The sequence below is a fragment of the Panthera pardus genome, unplaced genomic scaffold (genome assembly GCF_024362965.1).
Source record: "Panthera pardus isolate Hobbes unplaced genomic scaffold, ASM2436296v1 HiC_scaffold_12, whole genome shotgun sequence".
NCBI classification, from domain to species: Eukaryota; Metazoa; Chordata; class Mammalia; order Carnivora; family Felidae; genus Panthera; species Panthera pardus.
This window is the reverse complement of record NW_026526677.1, coordinates 89,158,197-89,178,779: the sequence shown is the minus strand read 5'-3', so window position 1 is coordinate 89,178,779 and position 20,583 is coordinate 89,158,197. Positions and strand designations below refer to the sequence as shown.

The window sequence follows — 20,583 nt, the reverse complement described above, 5'->3', positions numbered from 1 at the left end:
CAGTGAATATATTTTCAGAGCTCAAACTACAGTTCCAGTACAGTTTTTCTGACCACAATACAAGCGCAAAGTATATTTCCATACTACAAAATCCATTTAACTTTGCAAATGAGGAGCTTCACCCTAACCTTCCACCGGAAGTTTGTAATATAATGTTATGCTAAAAGGTAAATAACAAGAGAAGAATCTAATAGAATTCTATAAATGCCCTTTAAGCGATAAATATGCTCAATTAAAATCATTTGCTCACGAACGGATGTCAGCATTTGGCAGTACCTGATTGAAAAGACATTTTCAAAAATAAAATTGTAAAATCTCATTATAGACCAGCATTGACAGATGAGTATCTGCATTCAATTTTGATGATAAAAAACACTAACTTTTAACTACAATTAAGTAAAATGTTATTCTCCATAAGAAAAAAAAATGTCACTGTTCACAGACCTGAGCTGCAAAAAGTTATAATAGATTAAACATGCATCTCAAACTTATCATGTGGAAAACTACATTGCATAGGATTTTCCTAATCAGACCCCAACAAAAACTGCTTTTCCAGTATCTCAGGAAATGTAAACTCCAGTCTTCAGGTTGATCAAGCCAAAACACCTGACGCCATTTTTGATCTATCTGTAGCTCACTCTATATCCCATTCATCAGCAAAAATAGTAGACTTTGTAAAACTCTCTCCAGAATCTAACCATTTTCCACCATATCTACCAGGATGGTTCAAGCTATCATTACTGTTCACCTATTATAATAACCTTCTAGTTGGTCTCCTTATTTCTTCTTTTGCCTCCCCCTTTAGCCTATAAACAAAAACCAGAGATTTCCTTTAAAAGTTCAAGCCAGATCATGTGACTTCTCAACCAAAAATCCTCCAATGGGGTTTCCCATCTCACTCAGCATAAGAAACCTAAGTCTTTATAATGGACCACAAGAAACTACATGATCAGCTCTCCATCCATCCAAACCATTTCTCTGTAAATGGTTTTCCAATCCTCCTACTCTGTAACCCCACTACTCTACAATTAATTGTCTACAATAGCACTTCCCATCACTTGACATATTATATATTTAATTGTTTCCTTCTCGTCCTACCCCATTAAAATATAAGCACCACAAAGGTAGGAAATTGGCATGTTTTTTTCAAGACTCTGCCCACAGAGTTTTAAACATTGCTTGGAATAGATTATCTGCTCAATAGATATTTCCTGAATAAATTAACAAAGTAACAAAAAACAATTTTTTTAAAGATTCATCAGCCCCTTCTCCTTACGTAAGTAAAATATACACAGATACATATGCATAAAATTGATTTACCATTGTGCTAAGTGTTTCTTCCCAATCAGGCCGCTCTCGAGGGTGAACATTTCTATGTAGTTCTGGAACAAAATCATCCTCTTCAGAATGTACTGAGGACTTCATCTTCCTGGAGATAAAAACATGAGAAACTATGATAAGAACTCCCAATTCTATGAAAACCTTCCAATGACTATAATTCAAAAAATAGAAGCTTATGTCAGTATGAAGTTTAATTAAGACCTTTAATGGTTAGTATTGATTCCCCATTTGTACTCTGGCTTTCAGAGATCTTTCCTGATGTACTAAACACCTTCTTTTATTCCAAAAGATAAAAGTAAAGTTAATAAGTAGCTAACCTTCATGGTCTATGGTAACTGTTATATAAGAACTGATTTTATCTGTTTAACACAGTAGGAACCTGGCAAAGATTTGCAGCAGCCACCAATATTAATGGAAAGGTGTTAAGCATTAGTAAAATTCCAGTATTACCACAATTCCAGAATATGGTATTTCTGGCTCCAATTTATGAAGCACAGTGCATTGAACTAGCACTCTTGAGAACAGCTATGAATGCTAAATAAAACATACAAAATAACTTGTCTAAAGGTGCAGGAAAGCAATCAATACAGGTAAGAGTTCTGGGGCTACGTTCTTTGAGAACCCATCAAGCAAATTCCACATTTAATCATTACTTTTGTATAAGAGATTGTCTAAATCAATAATGGGAAATAAAGCCCAAACATAATATTGTGGTCTAACTGAACTAAGCTGGCAGAGGTTGGAGGTTGCAGGTGCCAAAGCAGGGTGGGGCTTCAGGGTGAAAAATGACCCCTAAGAAAACGTGTAGAAACAGAACCCATAAATCTACATAGAAATTCCCCCCCCGGAAACTGTTAACTGATTCCTAAGTCTACAAATATGTAGGAAAACATGCTGAGAAACCCATCCAAAATCAGGTGATGGGCAACTAAAGAACCAACAGGGGATCTCAGCAGCCCAGTCATACTGTAGAGACAGAGGCTGGCAAACAAGCTGTGTCAAGATGGAGGAGTACTGAAAAAAGAAAAGGCACCCTCAGTTCTTGAGACTCCAGAAAAGTCATGCCTTAGGAGTAAGGTCAAACTGCCAATGGATGAACTCTAACAAAGCCAAAAACCAAGACTTTATAAAAGCATCAGAACTGCCAGAAAAAAAAATTAACGCTCTTCAGAGGAAAATAACATTCGACAAGCCTTCTGCAAATATTTTAACCACTCTAATACCCAATAAACATTACAAGGCATGCTTTAAAAAGTGAAAAACAATTGTAAAAAACAGGAACAAATGACTAAAAATTAGGAGGAAAATGTAAAAAAACAAAGACTCACATTTGATTCAGATTTTAGAATTTCCAGAATGGGCTTTAAAATTATTATGATGGAGTTCTGGCTTCTGCTTATGATGTAGAGGAAGCTGTAAGAGGCACTGTTCCCAGCCAAACAAGACAAAAAGAAAGCCTAAAAAATCATAACTTTTCTTGAATCCATCAGAAAACTAACCAACTATGGGGCACCTGAGTAGCTCAGTCAGTTAAGCATCCGACTTCAGCTCAGGTCATGACCTTGGGGTTCGTGAGTTTGAGCCCCACATTGGGCTCTGTGCTGACAGCTCAGAGCCTGGAGCCTGCTTCGGATTCTGTGTCTCCCTCTCTCTCTACCCCCCCCCCCCCATTCATGCTCTGTTTCTCTCTCTCTCTCTCTCTCTCTCTCTCAAAAATAAATAAACATTTTTTAAAAACTGAGGCAACTAGATAAACTCTAAAGAAAGACAGGAAACTCTAAGATGAGCTGGATCGCAAGCAATTGCTTATTTGGAGCAAAGCAGAAAAGAAGAAAGCTGCTAAGAAGAAATCAGTTAAATCCTTACCAGGTTTTATCAAGTTTTTAATCATATGCTAAAAAAAATTCATGATTAATATATTCAATATTAATACATTCAATAAAATGTTTTAAACCTGTATGAAACAATGAAGAATTTTAAGACACAACTGGAATCTGAAAAACAATCAAATGCTCATCCTAAAATTGAAAAATGCAGTATCTGAAATTAAGAACTCATTAGATGGGTTTAATAAAATAATTCACATGGCTAAAGAGAAAATTGGTAAACTGGAAGACAGTTCAATAGAAAACATCCACACTGAAGCACACAGAGAAAAAGGAAATACACAACACAAAACATGAGACTGCTTAAAAAGGTCTCAAATATGTCTAAATTGCCAACTTAGACATAAGGGAGATGATGAAAGAGAAAACAAGGCAAAACCAATATCTGAAACAGAATAGCTAGCTAAAAACTTATAAAATTCATCAAAATAGAGATTCAAGAAGTCCCACATACCTCAAGCAGGATAAAAAAACAAGTTAGGCATATTTTACTCAAAGTGCTAAAAAAGTAACTAAACACTTAATAGAAAAAGCAGCCAGAGAATAAAAGACAAGTTGACTTCAAAGATGCAACAAAAATGTGGGAGGACATTTCAATGAAAATGAAAAGATAAAGTAGTAAACCTTCAACATAGCAAGAGGAAAAAATACTGCCCACGAAGAATCCTCTAAAATCACCCATTAAAAAAGCAGAGAAAATAAATTATTTTCAAAGAAAAGCTGAACAAATTTACCACCAGGAGGGGTGCCTGGGTGGCTTAGTTGGTCAAGCATCCGACTCTTGGTTTTGACTCAGGTCATGATTTTCGTGCTGAGTTCAAGCCCCTCATGGGGCTCTGCACTGACAGTATAGAGACTGCTTGGGATTCTCTCTCTCCCTCTCGCTGCATCTCCCCTACTTGTGTGCTCACTTGTGCGCTCCCTCTCTCTCTCTCTTGATAAATAAACTTTTTAAAAAATTCTAAAAAAAATAAAAAATTTACCACTGGGAGACCTGCAGTAAAAGAAACAGAGTTCTTCTAAATGAAGGAAACTGATCACAGAACTACAAAAATTCACGAAGAGAACAATGAAGGAAAAAGTTGGAAAATGTAAGTAATGTTTTAAACTGACATAACACAATCATACCCTATGGATGAGATTTACAATACACATAAAAAAGCACATAGGAGAGACATGTGCAGTCGATCAGTATAGAAGTTCTCTACTGGCTGGGAAATAAAATAAGCCCTATTTTAGAAAAGAATGCAGTAAGTCAGATATATGTTGCAATCTTTACAATAATCAGTAAAAGAACAGTAAATAAATGTGTAACTAGAAAGTTGATAGAGGAGAAATCTGTTAAAATAAAACATACTTGGGGCACCTGAGTGGCTCAGTCGGTTAAGCATCCAACTTCAGCTCAGGTCATGATCTCGCAGTTTCATGAGTTCAAGCCCCACACTGGGTTCAACATACTGATTGCTTGGAACCTGCTTGGGATTCTCCCTCTCTCCCTGCCCCTCCCTTGCTCATGCGTGTGCAGTCTCTCTGGGTCAGTCTCTCTCTCCCTCTCTCTCTCTCTCTCAAAATAAGTAAATACATAAAACAATAATAAAACATATTTGGGGTACCTGGTGCCTCAGTCGTTTAAGCATCCAACTCTTGATTTTAGCTCAGGTCATGAGATTGAGCCTCATACCAGGCTCTGTGCTGAGCATGAAGCCTCCTTAAGATTCTCCCTCTCCCTGTCTCTGCCCCCCTCCCCTGCTTGCTCACTCTCTCTCTCCATCTCAATAAAAAAAAAAACAAAAAAAAACCAAACATACTTGATTAATCCAAAAGAAAGCGGAGAAAGGAAAAATAAAGGCACAACTAAAAAGACAAATAAGAAAATATTTGCTGGTAGAAATTTAAATGATGCAGTCACTGTAGAAAACAGTTTGGCAGTTTCCCAAAATATTAAACAGAAATACCATATAATTCAGCAATTTTGTTCCTAGATAATGTAACCAAGGGAAATAAAAACATATGTCCACCATGAATTTATACATGAGTATTCATACCAGTATTATTTATAATAGTCAGAAAATAGAAACAACCAAAATGCTCATCGCCCAAAGAATGAACAAAATCACCAAACCCACACAATAAAATATTATTCAACCACAAAACCAAAAAAGAATAAAGTGCTGATTCATGCTACACAAGAATGAACGGTTAGAACATGCTAAGTGAAAGAAGGCACAAAAGAACATCTACTGTATGACTGCATTTAGGCAAAATATCCAGAACAGTCAAATTCACAGGGGCACAGAAAGTATATCTGGTAGTTGCCAGGGGCTAGGGAGAGGAAGACATCACAAATTACTCCAAGTATACCTCATTTCACTGCCCTTCGCTTTATTACACTGCACAGGTACTGTATTTTTTACAAATTGAAAGCTTGTGGCAACCCTGTGTGGAGCAAGTACATAGGCACCATGGTTCCAACAGCATTTGCTCACTTCATGTCTCTGTTACGTTGTAGTAATTCTCTGTATTTCAAACTTTTCATTATTATTCTACTTGTTATGGTGATCTGTGGTCTGTTATCTCTAATGTTATCATTGTAATTGTTTTGGGGTGCCACGAACCCCAAAGGTGGCAAACGTAATACGTGTGTGTTTTTTGGTCCCTCCACCAACTGGCCATCGTGTTGACTGCTCCACCAACCAGCCATCCCCCATCTCTCCCTCTCTTCTTGTCTCCCTATCCCAAGACACAACAATATTCAAATTAAGCCAATCAACAACTCTAAAGCAGCCTATAAGTGTTCGAGTGAAAGACAGTCGAATGTCTCACACTTTAAATCAAAAGTCAGAAATGATAACGCTTGGTGAGGAAAACATATCAAAAGCCACGCCAAGCCAAAAGGTAGACCTCTTGTGCTAACCAACCAAGTTGTGGATGCAAAGGAAAAGTTCTTGCATTTCCTACTCAAGTGAACACATGGATGATAAAAAATCAAAACAGCCTTATCGCTCATAAGGGGGAAATTTTAGTGGTCTGGATAGAAGACCACACCAGCCACAGCAATCTCTTAAAGCCAAAGCCTAATGCAAAGGAAAGCCCTAACTCTCAATTCTGTGAAAGCTGAGAGAGGTGAGGAAGATGCAGAAGAAAAGTTTGAAGCTGGCAGAAGTTAATTCATCTTACAGCCATCTCTGTTACAGTAAAAAGTGAAGCAGCAAGTGCTGATGTAGAAGCTATATATATAGCAAGTTCTCCAGAAGATTTAGCTAAGATAATTAATGAAGGTAGCTTCACAAAACAACAGACTTTCAACGTGGACAAAACACCCTCAAATTGAAAGAAGACGCCATCTAGGACTTTCACAGCCAGAAAAGAGAGGTTAGTGCTTTGCTTCAAAGGACAGGCTAACATACCTGACGACTTTAAGTTGAAGCCAGTGCTCATTTACCATTCCGAAAATGCTAAGGCCCTTAGGAGTTATGCTAAATCTACTCTGCCCTGTGCTCTACAAATGGGACAACAAAGCCTGGATGACAGCACATCTGTTTACAACATGATTTACTGAATATTTTAAGCCCATTGTTGAGACCTACTGTTGAGATTCCTTTCAAAATATTGACAATGCATCTGGTCACCCAAGAGGTCCGATGTAGATGTACAATAAAATTAATGTTTTCATGCCTGCTTATACAACATCCACTTTGCAGCCCTTGGATCAAGGAGTAATTTCAACTTTCAAGTTTTATTTTAAAAATACATTTCATAAGGCTATAGCTGCCATAGATAGTGATTCCTCTGGACGGATCTGGGAAAAGGAAACTGAGAATCTTCTGGAAAGGATTCACCATTCCAGATGCCACTGAAATGTTCATTTGACTCACTGGAAGAGGTCAAGATATCAACATGAACAGGAGTCTAGAAAAGTTGATTCCAACCCTCATGGATGACTTTGAGAGGTTTCAAGACTTGAGTAAGTAACTACAGATGTGGTGGAAATAGCAAGAAAACTAGATTTAGAAGTAGAGCCTGAAGATGTGACTGAATTGCAACAATCTCATGGTAAAACTTGAATAGATAGGGAGTTGCTTCTTATGGATGGGCAAAGAAAGCGGTTTCATGAGATAGAATGTACTCCTGAGGAAGATTCTGTTAGGACTGCTGAAATGACAACAGAAGATTATGAGTATCACATAAACTTAGTTGAGAAAGCAGCAGCAGGGGTTGAAAGGACTGACTCCAATTCTGAAAGGAGTTCTACTAGGGGTAAAATGCTACCAAACAGCATCACATGCAACAGAGAAACTGTTCATGAAAGGAAGACTGAATTGATGCAACCTTCTTCACTGCTGTCTTATGTTGAGAAAGTGCCACAACAGTGCCTGGGTGGCTCAGCCGGTTAAGCTTCCAAGTCTTGATTCTGGCTCAGATCCTGATCTCATGGTTCGTGAGTTCGAGCCCCACAGCTTGGGATTCTCTCTCTCTCCCTCTCTCTCTGTTCCTCTCCGGCTTGTGCTCTCTCTCTCAAAATAAATCAATAAACTTAAAAAAAAAAAAGAAAGAAAGAAAAGAAATTGCCATAGCCACCTCAACCTACAGCAACCACCACCCTGATCAGTCAGCAGCCATCTATAGTGCAAACATAACTTTTATATGCACTAGAAAACCAAAAAAAATTCATTTGATCCACTTTATTGTGGTATTCACTTTATTTCAGTGGTCTGGAACCAAACCCACAATATCTCTGAGGTAGGTCTGAACTAATAAGTAAGAGATATCTTCCTGAAATATTTAAGAACTAGATAGTGGTGGTAGTTGTGCAACTGTGTGATATACTTAATAACACTTAACTGTTTAAGAGAGTGACTATTATGTATGTAAGTTATACCTTTATAAAAAAATTAAATAGACTAAAAATTCCAATTAAAATAAGTAGGGGTGCCTGGGTGGCTCAGTCACTTGAGCATCAGACTGTGGCTCAGGTCATAATCTCACAGTTCATGAGTTCGAGCCCCACATCAGGCTCTGTGCTGTCAGCTCAGAGTCTGGCACCTGCTTTAGAGCCTCTGTCTCCTCCCTCTCTGCCCCTCCCCACTCATGTTCAGTCTCTCTCTCTCTCAAAATAACTAAACATTAAAAAATTATTTTAATTAAAGGGGGACATTTCATGATAAAAGTGTCAAGTAAACAGCATAATATAAAATTAATGTGAAAGAAATACATACATATTCCAATATATCAGCTTCACAATACATAAAGCAAAAACCTGAAAGAACTGAAAATAACCAAATCCACAACTAGTCATAAATTTTAACAGATATTTCTCAATGACTGATAGAATAAGCAGATAAAAAAAAAATCATGAATATAGGAGATCTGAACAACCCACCTTTGCAACCTGAGCTAGGCTAGAACATTAAACCCAACAACTGCAGAGTATGTATTCTTTTCAAGAGCATGTTAAACATTTACCAAGAGACCATAATCTAGAAAATGAAGCAAGTTTCAACAAATAAAAATAATTTAAATCATAAATGAATGATTTGTGACCAATACAGAATTACACTAAAAATCAATTACTAGGGGCACCTGGGTGGCTCAGTCAGTTAAGCATCCAACTTCGGCTGAGGTCATGATCTTAAAGTTTGTGAATTCAAGCCCCATATTGGGCCCTGTGCTAACAGCTCAGAGCCTGAAGCCTGCTTTGGATTGTGTCTCCCTCTCTCTCTCTCTCTCTCTCTCTCTCTCTGCACCTCCCCAACTTGCACTCTCTCTCTCTCTCCCTCTCTGTCTCCCTCAAAAATAAATGAACATTAACAAAATTGTTTAAATAAATAAATATCAATTACTGAAAGATAACAAGAGGAGCACCGGGCTGGCTCAGTTGGGGAAACATGTGACTCTTGATCTGGGGCTGTGAATTCAAGTCCCCCATGGGGTATAGAGATTAATTAAATAAATAAAAAACTTTAAAAAAAAAAAAAGAAGGGAAATTAGAAATTCTGCCAGATGTATAGAAATTACAAAACCTGAATAACCATGAGTCAAATACATGAAATCACAAAGAAAATGAGAAAATATTTTTATCTAAATGATCATAAAAATACGGCAGATAAAACATGGGCTACCACTAAAACAGAGCAAATTTCAGGCCTCTAAATGCACGTTACCAGAAATAAGACCAGTTGAAAACAAATGTACTAAGCTTCCATTACAAAAAGCTAGAAAAAAAGGAAATTATTCCAAGCAAAGTAGAAACTAGAAAAAACTATTTAAACAAAAAAATCAGTGAAACAGAAATCAGGTGGATAATAGAGAAAAATCAAGGCCAAAAGCCAATTCTTTGAAAGATTAACAAAATGGACAATCTGTAGGAAGATTCATCAAGAAAAAACCAGGACATACGATATAAACAATGAAAAGAGAGTTATAACTAGAAAGTCTACAGACAAAATGGTGCTGAGGACATTACAAACAACTATATTCCAACATATTTGTGAACTTCATTGAAATGAACAAATTCCCTCAAAAACACAACTTACTAAAACTGAAATAAGAAACCAAATCATTTGAATAGTCTTATAGCTATTAAAAAAGCTGAATCTGTAAGAAAACTCCAAGTCCAAATGGATTCACTGGTGAATTCTTTCAAATATTCAAGGAATAAATAATAGCAATATTACATTCTTCCAGAGTATAAAAATAAAAAGAAGACCCCTTTCCAACCTGTTTCATGAGGCCAGGACTGTCTTCATAACAAAAGCTGATAAAGACATTAATAGAAAAGAAAATTGTAGGTCATGATCGTGAAAATAGCTGCAGAACCCCTAAATAAAGCAACAAATCAAAACACCGGTTTACAAAAAGGATATACACACAGTGTCCAAGTAAGTTTAGTCCAAAAAGGAAACTGTTTTAGCATTCTAAAATCAATTGCTATAATGACCATATGATTAAAATAAAGGAATACAAACATATATATCATATATCATATATATCAGGTAAAATTTAATACCTCTTCACAGGTTTTCTGTGAATATAAATATAGATAGGTAGGTAGGTAGGTAGGTAGAGATGAAGGTTATTAAAATACACACACAGATAACATCATATTTAATGGTGAAATACTGATGCTTTCCTGATGACAAGCAAGGTCAAGAAGGTCGTGAACAAGACAAGAATGTCTTCTATACTTGATGTCTTAGTTTTTAAAACAAGCAAGAAAAGTCAATAAAAGGTAATTAGACAGGAACAACTAGAACTCTCATTATTTGAAGATGACACAATGTGTTCAGCAATTAGAGTAAGATAATTCAGCAAAATCACAGGAAACAAGGTCAAAGGCAAAAATCAAATGTATTTATATAGTAGTATCACACAGTAAGGCAAAAAGAAGCCAAATATAAGTGTACTATTTTCCACATAACAGACTACACAGAACTGAAAAATAATTACTGTTGCCATGTGCAACAAATGGATGAACCTCATAAATGCTGAGAAACAGAAGCCAGACAAAAGTACACACTATTCTCAATAAATAAGCGTATCAAATCATCATGCTGAATATCCTAAATAATATTAAATGACAATTATAGCTCTATAAAGCTAGGGGGAAAAGAGTACATTGTATAACTTTATTTATATTTATATATTATTATAATACACATTATATATTTATTATATGTGTAATTTTATTTATATAAAGTTCAAGGACAAGCAAAACCTACTGTGACAGAAGTCAGAATAATGGTTACCTTTAGGGCTAAAGTAATATATATTTTGACTGGTTTGTGTTTACATGGGTATATACATTTATATAAATTCTTCAAGCTATACACTCATTATTTGTGAATTATATGCAAGTTATACCGTAATAAAAGTATAAAATAAGAAGTATATTGGTAAATATTACATATTTTAAAAGGTATAAAAATTGTTTATATTATACATTTTGTGTTATATAACAATGAATCAACTCCATAAAAACTTAATATCTATTTATTTAATTGATCCTTTTGTTCCATGCTTTTTAAATTATGGACAAATTTTACCTTTAAAGTGATTCATTATAGTTGCATATCGAAGAGAAAAGATAGAATGTTAAGATTACCAACCATAAAACCTAAAGAATCTAATGTTTTATTTACAAGAGTTTTCTGTAAAACCTCGGATTTGGACCTGCAGTATTTTCAAGCAAAAGGAAAAAGAGGAAAAAAAAACCACTCTCTTCAAATTGTGGGAACCAGCCTTACCATCTCCCTCATCTAAAAATTATTTATATCTTTGACATATACTCACTTTATCTTTGTATGAGTCTTACTGATGGCTTATGAAAAATTATACTCGACAGTGTTAAATTCCACAGAGAAGTCCACACTACACATTGCCTGAGAAGCGTTCCCTAAGGGACTGCTTACACTCAGGCATATCTTTTCTTGATCCCTGGAGTAAATTCCAAGGAGCAACAGAATTCTACCTTTCTGCTTCTATTCCCTTAATCTTTGTTTTTGTTTATTGATGGTTCTTTGCTAAGTTTGGTTCTGGTTCTGTGACACTTATGGCCAATAAATTGTGCCCCAATGGTATGGGAAATGATCGAGAAGTCTTTTTTATGGCCTGAGCATGCGGTGATATTTGACTGATAGAGACAGGCATCTCTACTCTATTGCAGACAACAGAGAATTTGGTCACTCAATTTATATCTGTTTGTGAAAGAACAGGCTTCAATTCCACTGCAGAGAAGAGCTTGTTCATATACCTAAAGTGGTGAATTTGGTGTTCTTTTACCCATGGCTGAAGTAAGACTGAAGTTGCAAGGTGTCTGGGTATGTCTGTAACTGATAGTCATTACCTGTCGTCATAAAGAGTTATATATTTTCCTATTTTCAGGTGATATTAATACATTAGATTATAAAGCTCCTTAAAATATAGAAGCTCTGTTCCGGATAGTTTATATACACTATTAAGAGCTTACATAAACCCAATATTCCCAGAATTCCCAGAAAATAAAGAAACTGAATATGTAAGACTAATGGGGTCAGCTGTTTTGATGGTGAAAACAGAACAGAGATTTGCTGAAGCCAGTGGAATTGAGATGTGGTCACTTCCAACTGAAAATGCCAGATATGCTATAATTCTTAATAGATACTGTAATTTTATCAGACAAAAATCCTGTCCAATTCCTATCCACTACACTCCCCACCTTATATATTCTTCCAAACTTTATGAATATATCTATTCATATATATAAATGTTTTCATATTATATTAAGAACACATCCACACTAAGTATAAAAGCAATGTGTAAATATCCTACTTTGTGTACAAAAATGGAAGAATACATTTATTCCTCTATTACAATCCACTTTTTGCATAAAAAAGTATCATATCTACACACCACTATGTAGTTGTCTAGTATTTCCTGCAGCATACTTCAAATTTCCATGAGTTTACAAAGAGTTTCTTTGCTGTTTTTACACTGTATGATACTCCACTGTGTAGATGTTCCACAATTTATTTAACCAGTCCCCTACTGATGGGATTCTTGCATGATTTCCAATCTTTTGCTATTACAAACAATGCTACGATAAGCTTCGAAATATGTCATTAATACATATGTGCAAGTATATCTGAAAGGCAAATTCTCCATAATGAAAAAATTCTTTTTATACATAAGCTGTTGTTTCTAGCGGGTTACTGGTCTTTTCTTACCTATTTTTAGGTCTTTATATATTAAAGAGATCAGTCCCTCATCTGTAATACGAGTTCCAAGTATTTTTCCCAGATTGTCATTTGTCCTTTTTTTGTAATGCAGATGTTTTCTATTTTATGTGGTTGAATTTCACAACTCTTTCCTTTGAGGGTTTTGTGTTTTAAAGAATAGCTCTAAAACCTTCCTTGACCCCCCAATGTTTTTTTCCCACGTATTCTTTTAAAATTTTTGTGATGTCATTTAATAAACATATCTTTAGTCATTTTAGAATTTATTCTTGGTATGAGGTATGACTTCATTTTTTTTTATTTTCCACTGATGCATACCAAGTTTCCCCCAAGGTACTTACTGAATAGCACACACTGTCCCTATGGGCTTTTGAGAGGCCATCTTCACCATATCTAAGTCTTCCTATGTGTCTGAATATATTTCTAGGCTTTCCATTCTATCCCATTATGCCTTCTACTCAGGTACCAGCACCACAAAGTTTTCATTATTGAGACTTTATAGTATAATATCTGGTTGTACTTAGTCCTTGCTTCTTTTCTTCTTCCCAAAGTTCCTTGGTGAAGTTATTTAGCCAAGATCAACTTATTTTCAAGATCAATGTGTCTAGGTTTTAAAAAATTGTTATTATTACATAAATTTATAATAAACTGATAATTTTTTTAATGTTTATTTATTTTTCAGAGAGCATGAGCAGGGGAGGGGCAGAGAGAGAAGGGGACAGAGGATCCAAAGTGGGCTCTTCCCTGACAACCGTGAGTCCGATGTGGGGCTCGAACTCACAAACCATAAGATCATGACCTGAGCCAAAGTCAGACACTCAACCAGCTAAGCCACCCAGGCAGCCCAATAAACTCACATCTTCATGATGCTGAATATCTCCAGCTACGAACAAGGTATATCTTTTCATTTCTTCCAAATGTCTTTTATGTCCTTCAGTAATGTTTTATTTTTAATTCAAATATGTCAAATGTTAAATTTATTTCTGGGTATTTTATTTCCGTTGTTCTTAAAATTGGCACTTTTTCTTCCATTACATCTTCTAACTAGTTACTATCTGATACACTATTATTAGCCCTGTTGTGCAGATAGGAAAACTGAAATGCACTAACACATCTCAGTCATTCCAGATGTGGCGAGCTGTTTTCTCCTGGAAGTTTCCACTTTACATCCTAAGGAAGACACTGAAATAAACCATTCACATCTCTAGAGACACACTAGACTGCCTAACAGACACCACAACACTCTGCCTCACTGAATGTTCTCTTCAGAAGTTTCCTCTCTAAAGCCATGGGAAAAAGTACCAGTAGACTTCCAATTCGAGACTGCACGTATGTTAAGAAAGAGATCTCTCTTTTCTCTCCAAGTCTCTGAAAAGTCTCTGAAAGCTAAATAAAAGGAAACAAATCCTTAACAGAATGGTATGGGTGGAAGCAGCAGGACAGAGGTCTTGATAAGCAAGTGGGACCACAGTGAATGGTAAACCCAAAGAGGAAAACAGGCCTAAGGAGGCTACGCTCCCACTTCTCTCCACAACAAAAGAGGTATTTGCCCCTAAGGAATTAATAAAAACTGGAAAATCACTCTGTAAAGAAATTTAACCATCAATTAGAAGGACCAGGGCTCCTAATGTGGGTGTCTGCACCTACGAGAAACTAGATGCATCATGGGACTACTAAAGAAAACAGCTAAGGGAAAGAGGCAAAGAAGGGCAGACATCTAGCTTAGTTGTTAAAAGCATAAATTCCATTCAGTCAGAAAAAATACCACATGTACACTAAATAAATAGTCACAAAGCTAAAGAAGACAATAACACAAATGTATTATTTACAGGTACCAGTGCATATGCTATGTCTATATAAAAAAAAAAAAACAAAAAACCTTAAGAACTATTTCCCTACTCAGATTGAATTTGGAAGATTAAAGATTTTACTGGTGGCCTAAATAAACAGTATAAGGAATACATCAAATCAAAAAAATAAAAATGTAAAGAGAAATATATCATGATTAAAGGACAGATTAGGAAGACTTGATATGTAATAAATAGGTTCCACAATGAGACACTTATTGTAGATAGAAGAGAGGGGAAAATTAAATAAATAATAAGTAATAATAAAAAGTTCTGTTCTAACATGAAAACTTCAATCTATGGATTGAAAGTCACTGAGCTCCAAGCTGAAGAACTAAGGATAAAATACATGTAACTAAGGATAAAAAGACTGTGTTACAAGCATTCAGACAGAAACTACAAAAAAAAAAAAAAAAAAAAAAAAAGGCACGAGTACAGGCAAGAAATCAGAGTACATCATTCATGGAACTTATGTGAACAAAATACTCAAGAAAATACCAACAAAAAGCCAAATGTACCAGAACAGACACACGAAGATGGAAGAGGATAAAAAGGAAACAACATTGGTCCTGACCAATGATACATATAATTAAATGTGAATAAATGACAAAAAGTATCAAAATATCTGAGCAAAAAACTGGGGTTGGGGTGGGGTAAGATGCTGGTAAGTTTAAAAGAGTATCCAAAGGGGACTGAGAGAAAGAGGATGGAAAAGTATTCTAAAGATCTTGTCTTAAGAGGAAGAGAAGTAGAAAAGAGAACCATGGTAGAAAAAGACAGCACACCTGAGTGGAAGAAATTATTTGATTCTCTAATAATAAAGAAAATACATATCTGAATATAAGAGCATGGAAAGAGAAGCTAATCATTAATGGAAAGTAAAACTATAGCATATCTTCTAAAATTAAATGTCCAGAAAGGTTTTGCTTGTTCTCATTTTAATCTTGCTAGGCTATCACTTGATTGTTTTTTAAGGAAATTGACTATATTACATTTACAAACAATACTTTATATGTTCCAGGGGTTTTCATTTACTGAGTTTGAACATGCAAATGACTGTTTAAGGGAGTTTTCATGTTTCAGTAAAATGCAAAGGTTAAGGAAAAATTGGTTTTTAAGGTTTAAATAAACAACCTAATAGCCAGGAACTCTGACATACTTTTCTATCATTTCTGTACTCTAAGGCCCTTCCTGAACATCAAAAAACTCATACAGGCAGGTAGAAGAAAGGTTTACCTTGGATTCCATCCCAAAGAGTTTAATTACTGAAATACCAAGAAAGCCCTGTACTAGCATGCCTCATGGTTAAGACAGATTTATTTCATAGATCATAAAGACAGCCCAAAGGCTAGACTCCAATACTGCATAAAATTTTCTGAGATTGTGATGTTCATATCAGACTTTGCTGATCATAATTAAATTTATTATCCTTGTGACACTGGTAAGAGTATGTTAGGTGAAAATTATACTTTATGTTGAAAGAATATTTTAAGGACTCACCTGTATTCTAGATCACACATTCAGGGTTATGGAGTAATACTCATCTTTTTTGGTAAGATACATTTTTTTTGGTATCATACATAACAGATTATTAAGGGCGAGATGCCTATGAGAAGTCACAGAGTATAAAACAGACCTGGGTTATAATATAGGTATACATGTCATTGGTTAATTATTAATGCTACCTCTCTATCCTTCCAGGCTCATAAAAACTGAGGATCCCAAAATCAAAAAAATTTCTGCAGACGACATAAGAACAGCCATGGAATTAAAAGCAAGGAATTGTGAAATTGCTTTATAGGCTTCCAGAGAAATTTAGCCATCAAAAGAAATCATTCTAAATCTAAAGGAAAAGTAAGAGCCTAGAAGAAATAGAATACCATATTCCAAAGCCATTGTTACCTATTAGGATTGCTGCAGTTATCTTCTAACTCACAGTATCATTTCCAATAAGGCCGAGAATTAATGAAGCAACCAACAAATCAAGTGCATGAACTATTATTAGTCATATGATGCTATAAACCAATGAAGACACTGCAAAATAAATTAAAACATGTTCACCAAACCATCTGGTTTAACTAAAGTTACAAGTTTCTCTTTTCACCTAAAATCACCTTATTACGGAGTTAAAGCAAAGATCTTATTGAAAGATCTGGACATCTACAAACTGATTTTAAAAGCACAGTTCTAGGGCCACCTGGGTGGCTCACTCAATTGGGCATCCAACTCTTGATACATGCTCAGATCATGATCTCGTGGTTCTGTGCGGCCCGCACTGGGCTCTGCACTGATGGCCCAGAACCTGCTTGAGATTCTTCCTCTCTCTCTGCTCTTACCCTGCTCGCACTTTCTCTTTTTCAAAAATAAATAATAAACTTTTTAAAAAATGTATTAAAAACACATAGTTCTGAAGATGTGGTTCATTTATGCACTATATCATCTCTGTAAGTGTTTCGAGCTATTATGTCATACTTGCCAGGCTATGTATCTGCCAGTAACATAATACTACAGAAGACTAAACTAGACTATATGACAAACATTTCTAATCTTAAATGCCAAAGAACCAGAACCCTTATGATAATGAATTAGTAATAACTGCTAGGTGTTCTAGAGGTCATTACTTAAAAAAAAATTTTTTTAATGTTTATTTTTGAGAAACAGAGACAGAGTGAGAGCAGGGGAGTAGAAAGAGAGGGGGATACAGAATCTGAAGTAGGCTCCAGGCTCAGAGTTGTCAGCAGCACAGAGCCCCATGCGGGGCTCAAAACCACAAACCATGGGATTGTGACCTGAGCCAAAGTCGGACCAGACCCTCAACCGACTGAGCCACCCAGGCACCCCATAGAGGTCATCACATTTAAAAGATCACATTATTGTATGCATTTAGTTCACTTTTATGTTCACTGAATAAACTATACACGTCACCATTGCTCAAAATCCCTCAAAGAAAGAATTTCAGAACTAAGATGTCAGCTTTAAAGTCTCTTAAAAGTTATCATTTACCAGAAAATAACCTTTAGCAGCTAAATGTTTCACTAAAGTCTTTCACTTTCAAGATCAATCACACCTGGGTTCAAAATTTTGCTCTACCATATACTACAATGTGGACTATGTGTGACTTTCTGAGCGATAATTTCCTCATCTGGAAAATCGGGAAAATAGTACCTATTTTATAGGCTTGATACACAGATAAATGACATCCTGTACATAACATATTTGGCTTAATATATTGCATATAACAACTCCAAAATTAAATTTTTCTGTCTTAAAATAATTAAAACATCTCTGCTTTTCCTTTTTTGCCTCATATTCCTTATTTACAAAAGGGCTCTTCCAATGATGTTTAAGGACTACTGAATTCTAAGGACTCTGACAATCTTTAAATATTCTAGTTGAATTACTATTTTACCATAGTGATAATGGTAGAAAATAACTTCACTCTACAAATAAGAAATCAGAAAATGAGACATTTGTGAGTCAGCGGTACAAGTTTGAACTACTGCTAAGAAGGAGACTGGGCAACTCCCCACAGGGCTAGAATGTAAGAAAAAGTATCCTTTCTTCCAACCAAGTCTAAAAATAAATGCTATTCTAAAAGCTACTGGGACAGACATGAACACCCCTCCAAGAGTACTTCCTCCTAACGCAGATGACAGCTGGGCAGCACCAGGAACCTACATTGTAGGTATGGTAGAACTTTATACTCTTATCAGTCACGGTGTCTCAAATAACACAATGCTATTTTTCTAAGAATGAATTTAAACGTAGCTTAGAATCTATTCAGAGAAAAAGAACAGCACACAATCTTTTGCCCTTGCTGTGTGTGTATGCGACTGAGTGTGTAAGTGGAAATTAACTAGAATGTAAACAATAAGGACAGTTTGATTTAATGTAAGATTTTAAAGAAACACATGAAGACTCTTCTGTATATTTTCTTAATGATTAAATTGCTTTTACTAAAACAACTCTAACATTGAGTCTACTATTTGGTTCTCCCAAGGCTACAGCTGCAACTCCTACCATCCAACCCTTCACCTCCGACACCCACACACATTTTTTTCTGCTAGGCATTTTAGCTGGAACGCGGCTATGAATGTTGTAAAGGCACCGTGCCGCCGCGTTTCCCCATGTCTAACTGCTGAATAGGTGAGAAACATGCATGAAATACGGCCTTACTCAGATCTCTCTGTTGCGCTTACAAACAAAAATAAAGTAAGATCAAACCCCAAAGACCTATTTGGTCTGGGAGAGCCATGAAGCTATTCAGATATGAAATATCATTATAAAAAGGATCAATGCTTTGTGGTGTTATCATGGTTTCCCAAAACAAAGCAAGTACTAATAGAGCTCAGTTTCTCAGGATGAAAATGCTATCACATAGGCTTGAGGAAAAGAAAAGTTCAATCTTGCACAGATTTGCTCTCAAATTTAACAATCAAAAGAAAATCCCAGATAGTCTCCTGTTGCCTAACAAGTAAATTGAGAATGACATCACCAAATGTATTACAACAAAGTCCTGTTTCTTCCTTTGACTAATATCCCAAAATAACTTTTATAGTTTTAATACCAAGTCAAACAGTTTTAACACAAACAAAATAAATACTTTATTTCTTCTAATTGTTCATGAGACACTGCCATATTGTAAGGAATTTGTGTAACATCAGCATATCTTGGGAGAGAAGCAGCTTACTCACAAGAAAGGACATATAAATATATGTCCTTTCTTATATATAAGAAAGGACAAATAAAATTATGGGAAGAATGAGAAAGTTGATACAAAAATAAGAACTTCATATGCTAATAACTCATTTTCATACTTTGAACATTAAATTTTTCTTCAAAATTTAAAACAGACTTGTTCATTATAACCACTGAGTGACAAATTTAATGTAGCTTATCAGGACTTCTTTATATTCAATCCCTTCTGTCCTTTATCCTAGATGTTATTTTTAAGTTTATTTATTTATTTTGAGACAGAGAGACACTGTAAGCAGGGGAGGGGCAGAGAGAGAGGGGGAGAGAGAATTCTAAGCAGGCTCCGAATGGTCAGCACACAGCCTGACATGGGGCTCTATCTGACAAACCATGATATCATGACCTGAGCTGAAATCAAGTCAGATGCTTAACTGACTGAGCCACCTAAGTAGCCCTATCCCAGGCTTTAAAGATAAAGAAATTCTTTAACTTCAGAGAGACTCTTCTTGAACATTAAACATAAAGACAAGCTCTGGTGTAAATAATGGTATGTTCACCTACCCAAGTATGCACAGGTAAAATTATTAAAAGATGTTTAATTGCTCCTGTGGGTGACAGTGATAATATGTAGAACAAACTTCTTCAAGAGGTGTTTTAGTAACTCCAAAAGAATGAATCTGCTAACCATGTTCGGGGGGAAAAATGCCTTCTAAAGTCTGTAACAGCATGAATAAACCAATGGTCTGTCTCCACAAGCTGGGGAAGATCTTTACCAGTACCACCAGACTTTGAGAACTGCTTAATGGGGAAGCATTTCCTAAAAATTTCAATTATGAAGTTACAACTAGAGATTGAAAACCAAGAAAGATTCGCAAGGGAGGAGGGAGGGGGGAAGGGGAATGAGATAGAAGATCAGAGACAAGAGTAAGGATCAAACCCATGAAATAATTTGTACTTGTAGTCAAAATGTTTTACTTGCGTGAATAACGCAGCAAAAGCATCCACGCACATGCACACACACAAACATTCCAAGAAAAAGAGGAAGAAAAAATCTTATTACATTCAAATTCAGATCAAATCTATTAGGTACAAATCAGATACAGG

The 20,583-nt window shown here is 35.6% G+C and overlaps 1 protein-coding gene across 4 annotated transcripts in view; it reads right to left on the bottom strand.

The window, feature by feature from the left end:
• Nucleotides 1-20,583, bottom strand: part of ARHGAP32 (Rho GTPase activating protein 32) — a 298,270-nt gene that overhangs the window by 177,443 nt on the left and 100,244 nt on the right. For all 4 annotated transcript variants that reach the window (XM_019421406.2, XM_019421407.2, XM_019421404.2 and 1 more), the window contains exon 2: nt 1,321-1,429. In XM_019421406.2, the coding sequence (XP_019276951.2) occupies nt 1,321-1,425 (105 nt within the window). In that variant the 5' untranslated portion in view covers nt 1,426-1,429. The remainder of the gene's footprint in view (nt 1-1,320; nt 1,430-20,583) is intronic.